We start from the raw sequence: 5,709 nt of genomic DNA, 5'->3' as shown, positions 1-5,709 counted from the left end.
TATTATTATTATTATTTTGATATATATGTTTAACAGTCACAAAAGGACCCTCAGTAATTTAACACCAGTTCATTCTCATAATCCACTGTGCACAAAACATCGTTCAAAGCCCAAATTTCAATAAATCTGTCCAGGTTATTTGTCAGTTTAAAATATGCAAACTCTGCCTTGATTCTGTTTGCTATAAGAGCCTTTAAAACCACCTCAGGACCTACTACCACCTCCCCTTTCAATTTCCTTTTCCGTGTTAAGCATATCGCCATCTTAGCTCCTCCTAACACAAAACTGATTAACACGATTTTTTTCTTGTCTGAAGCAACATATTTCGGTCCAAAAATGAATAATTCTTTATTAAAATGCACTCCCAAATCTCTAACCCACCCGTCTAAGACCTGAAACAACCCTCTTAACCTTAAACAATTTAATGATCTATTGATCTATTGACTCCTCAGTACCACAAAAAGGGCATTTTTTCCCTACAGTGGGGTCAATGTGTGCCACATGTCGCTACTGCCCTACCGCCGAGTGGACAACTCTCCAACAGCAGCCACTAGGGAATGAGTCTGGCCCGAACAAATCTGACCACTTTGTCTCTTTGCAATCTTTGAGTATGTTGTAGTGAGACACATTCACACAAATATTATATAGTGCCTTCTTTGAAACTGTCTCAAAACCTTCCAGCACAGGAGTCCTGAAATTTAGAATAGAACTTCCTCTGGCTCTGCTCCTCCACTGCTGAAATTTCCACTTGGGGAAAATGACTCCCTCTGTTCTGTTCAGGAACTTCATTTTCCTCTGGGCTTTGTCTGAAGACAGAAGGTAATGCTGAAACAATTCCGTCTATTATTATCTTTCTAATCCTTATAGATTGGATGCCTGTCATCTTGCACATTTCCTCTGGACTTTTCCAGTTTGCACGATTCTTTAAGTCAGCAACTCTTGCACACCCCGCTCGCAGAGTCCTCTGGAGTCCAGCATGAATGAAGCAGACATTAAACGTGCTTATAGCACTCATTAATGACCAATCCATCCTATTTTGGGTAAAAGTAGGAAAAATAATACTTCTCTCAATAGAAATTTGAAGTAGACACAGGGGCAGTTGTAGGGTGACTGGATATCCGGGGCTTAGTCCAGAGAAATTAATGTATGTATCAGAATACACGGCACACTTCAAATAAAATAGGCTATGTTGAAAAGTTAAAATGGCAAAGTGGCTTCATTTTTTTTAAAGAGAATTACATAATTTGCACTTACAAAATGGCATAAATAATATTATGAGATTAATGTTTTAAGTATTTAGAACACAGCGATACGAAATTATAGAAAAAAATAGAATGACACTTTTAAAAAATTAGATTACAATTACCAGTAGGTGGCAGCAAGCCATTGAGTGGTTGAGTCATTTATTCAATTGATTCGTGCAAAACGGCTGATTCATTCAGAAATTAAGTAAGACACTGTTTTTTTTATGAATGGGTCAGTGAATCAGAACTGAGCCAAACCCGTGGTTAAAAACTGAGGCATGTATCGAACCGTGGGCTAACTCTTGTTGCTGCATCCCTAATATAAATATATATATATATGTATTATATATATATATATATATATATAGTTTTGACAAATGAGGATGTCCACAAAAGGAGGTTTTGTCAGGTTTATCTCACTTATGTGTACAGCGTTGTCCTTAAAATATGGTTAACTTAAGTAGGTACAAACACACACACACACACTCTCTCTTTCTCTCTCTCTCTCTCTTACACACACACACACACACACACACACGCGCACATTCTCTCTCTCACACACACACACACACACACTCTCTCTCTCTCTCTCTCTCTCTCTCTCTCTCACACACACACACACTCACACAGGTTTGTTTTTATGGTTTTTCTACTGTACAGACCGTATATTCTATTGCCCTACACCAACCCTACCCCTAAACCTACCCCTCACAGGAGACTTTCTGCATTTTTAGATTTTCAAAAAAACTAATTCTGAATTATTTATAAGCCTTTTGAATTACGGGGACACTGAAAATGTCCTCATAAATCACCTTCTCGGTGTAATACCTATGTCATACCCATGTTATTATACAAATTTGTGTCCTCATAAACCACATAAACATGCACACACACACACACACACACACACACACACACACACACAGATCTTTGAATGAACCTGGGTATTTTGATCATTCTAAACCACATAAACATGCACACACACACACACACACACACACAGATCTTTGAATGAACCTGGGTATTTTGATAATTCACTCATACATTTATCAGGAATCATATGATGCATGTTAATTTTATTGAAGACAAAATAATTTTACATTAACAGTGAATGTTAAAATATACTACTATTAAGTCACAAAATAATTTGCTACTGTATCATATTAATTTAACAAAATGTGATTTCCTTCATAATTTTTGTCAGATGAGTGTAAATATTTTTATTAGACTAGAAATGTTTTAAATAAGTTCACAGATTTGTTATACAATCATTAAAAATTTAATTAAAAATAACTTCAGAAAAAAATATGATTATTAAGACATAGGAGACAAAAATCAACTAATAAGTACTGATATGAATGAATCTAATATTGCTCTCATTCATTTCTAATATTTCATTATTGATTAGTGATATTGATCTAATGGAGCACTTGTGTCAATCTGACTGATTTCTGGTGATGATTTCATTGATTTTTGATCATGGTGGCTCAGGTATCGTGTCATGTGAAGGTCAGAAGCCACACGCAGGACGCAACGAGCCACAGGCCTGGACCGAGATGAAGAGCTGTTGCAGATCCTGAAACACACTCCATCATTAGTGTTTGATCGACACATCACAGGTCTGAGGTTAATCTGGTAAATAATGAATCTTAGTGGATCAGAGAAAGTGGGCGTGGCTTCACCTTGTACAGTGACTGTAGCTGCAGCTGACTGGCCGGGAGCCGTTGACTGCGTGCCGGTGACAGTGCCGGTGCCGTTAGCGGTGCTGTTGTTTTGGGCGGTGACAGGTGCGGATGTGCTGGGATCGGCTCGGCCTCCTTGCAGACCCACGTTCAGTGTGTCTAACTGAGACTGCGGCTGTGAGGAGATCCAGGCCTGAACCACAGAGTCCTTCTCAAACACCTTCAGATCGGCCACAGCCGAACCCATGAGAGCACGCACATCAGACACGCTCAGACCCTGAAACACACGCGGCATACAGTCACACTCACATCCACACTGAGAGGAACGTGTGTGTGTGTGTGTGTGTGTGTGTGTGTGAGAGAGCATTTGTTACCGTCACAACAGGTATGCTGAGGCTTCTGAAGGTGCTGATGTCCATAGTGATGTTAGAAGAGGCCAAAGCCCTCACGTCCTCAACCGGAGCGCCACCTACACACACACACACACACATACAAATGTGTGAAAATGTCCTCACTAATACAGTGAAACATGTTGAGCACAGCTGACTGTATGAGAGATCCATAAATCATGTTTTGCATTGTAATCTTTTCTAAGCTTGACAAAATATATCTCATCGGTAAGCTCCAAGACTTTAGTTTTCATAGTTTGTGACTGATTTTCTGTAGACTTAGCATAAGTCATTTGTGGCATGCATACATCAGAGTCATAAGGTGAGGTCAGACCTTTATTATGAAAAAGCGATGCACATGGAAAATCATGCAAACCTCAGTAGATCCTTTGGTTAGTTTTCATGCAACAGTGCAAATCATGACATCCGTTCTAGTTTTGTGTCTAAAAATCCACTATGTGTATATATATATATACAGTATATATATTTAAAGAAAGACAGATTCTCAATTTATGATGCATCATGTCTCGAATGCAAACTATAACGCACATCCACATGTCCTTTATGTTGTTTAAAATTGAATTCAAATCAAATACTGCCATACTATTTGTAAAAACTGAAATGTATGGTTCAGATTGCTCAGTTCAAATAGGGATATGAATTTGCCCTAAATTGGGCTCACCACTGAAGTTTGGTACTGCACCCAACCAAAATCCAATTGAAAGCTCATTTTTGAGATATCAACTTCAAATTTGGGACACATCTTTAGTTTTATGGCTTTGATTTTCTAGCAGTTTTCAATTTCACGCACATTTTCATCACTTCTGCATAAACCCTCTATGAGATGTGTGTGTGTGTGTGTGTGTGTGTGTGTGTTTTACCGAGGTATGGGCTGATGAGATGGAAGTAAATAGGGCCGGTGCTGCGTTGAGCTCTGAACGAGGAGTTGGCAGTGCTGTACAGAACTGATTTCTGCTCATATGAACACGAGGACAGATCCAGAACTTCTGCATTGCTGCACACGAGGAGAGAGAGACATGAATGACTGAATGAACGAGTGAGCTGGTAAATGAGTGTGTGTGTGTGTGTGTGTGTGTGAGTGTGTGTGTGAGTGTGTGTGTGTGTGTGTGTGTGTCTGTGTGTGTGTGAGTGTGAGTGTGAGTGTGTGTGTGTGTGTGTGTGTGTGTGAGTGTATGTGTGTGTGTTAGTGTGTGTGAGTGTGTGTGTGTGTGTGTGTGTGTCTGTGTGTGTGTGAGTGTGAGTGTGAGTGTGTGTGTGTGTGTGTGTGTGTGTGAGTGTATGTGTGTGTGTTAGTGTGTGTGAGTGTGTGTGTGTGTGTGTGTGTGTCTGTGTGTGTGTGAGTGTGAGTGTGAGTGTGTGTGTGTGTGTGTGTGTGTGTGAGTGTATGTGTGTGTGTTAGTGTGTGTGAGTGTGTGTGTGTGTGTGTGTGTGTCTGTGTGTGTGTGAGTGTGAGTGTGAGTGTGTGTGTGTGTGTGTGTGTGTGTGAGTGTATGTGTGTGTGTTAGTGTGTGTGAGTGTGTGTGTGTGTGTGTGTGTGTCTGTGTGTGTGTGAGTGTGAGTGTGAGTGTGTGTGTGTGTGTGTGTGTGTGTGAGTGTATGTGTGTGTGTTAGTGTGTGTGAGTGTGTGTGTGTGTGTGTGTGTGTCTGTGTGTGTGTGAGTGTGAGTGTGAGTGTGTGTGTGTGTGTGTGTGTGTGTGAGTGTATGTGTGTGTGTTAGTGTGTGTGAGTGTGTGTGTGTGTGTGTGTGTGTCTGTGTGTGTGTGAGTGTGAGTGTGAGTGTGTGTGTGTGTGTGTGTGTGTGTGAGTGTATGTGTGTGTGTTAGTGTGTGTGAGTGTGTGTGTGTGTGTGTGTGTGAGTGTGTGTGTGAGTGTGTGTGTGTGTGTGTGTGAGAGAGTGTGTGTCGTGCCTCAGGTCTCTTGCTGTAATGCTCTGAAGTGTTGAGATGTTCAGTGCGCAGATGTTGGAGCCGATGACGTTCAGCTCATTAGTGCCTAAAGTGTGACCGGCCACACTCAGATACCTGAGGATCACCTCCTTACTCTACAACACACACACACGTAATTATAAAAAAAAGTAAATATATGAATGGTATTATAATGTTATACTAAAACTAAAACTAAAACAATGGAAAAACCCTTAAGATAACAAACATATAACATAAAAAACATATCTTAAGCGTGCAGAATAACATAAGTGGACTTTGAACAATTAATTGCAGCTTTGAACGATTACATAATTGTAATTGCGATTAGAAATTCGATTAATTGTGAAGCCCTACAAACCATGTCTATTTTGTCAGTGAATACACACTCTCTCTCTCCCTCACTCACACACACACACACACACACACACTCTCACTCTCACACACACAC

General features: G+C 40.2%; 1 protein-coding gene across 1 annotated transcript in view; it reads right to left on the bottom strand.

Annotated features, from left to right (window-relative positions):
• Positions 1-2,603: 2,603 nt before the first annotated feature.
• LOC107574162 (uncharacterized) overlaps positions 2,604-5,709 on the bottom strand; it is a gene marked incomplete at its 5' end in the record, with an annotated part of 23,468 nt that continues 20,362 nt past the window's right edge. The window contains 5 exons of the mRNA XM_016260625.1: positions 2,604-2,820; positions 2,927-3,203; positions 3,301-3,395; positions 4,197-4,330; positions 5,244-5,377. Coding sequence (XP_016116111.1) covers positions 2,744-2,820; positions 2,927-3,203; positions 3,301-3,395; positions 4,197-4,330; positions 5,244-5,377 — 717 coding nt within the window. The remainder of the gene's footprint in view (positions 2,821-2,926; positions 3,204-3,300; positions 3,396-4,196; positions 4,331-5,243; positions 5,378-5,709) is intronic.

This window comes from Sinocyclocheilus grahami, unplaced genomic scaffold, assembly GCF_001515645.1.
Source record: "Sinocyclocheilus grahami isolate Dianchi unplaced genomic scaffold, SAMN03320097.WGS_v1.1 scaffold2132.1, whole genome shotgun sequence".
Taxonomy (NCBI): domain Eukaryota; kingdom Metazoa; phylum Chordata; class Actinopteri; order Cypriniformes; family Cyprinidae; genus Sinocyclocheilus; species Sinocyclocheilus grahami.
This window is presented reverse-complemented; position numbering and strand designations above follow the sequence as displayed.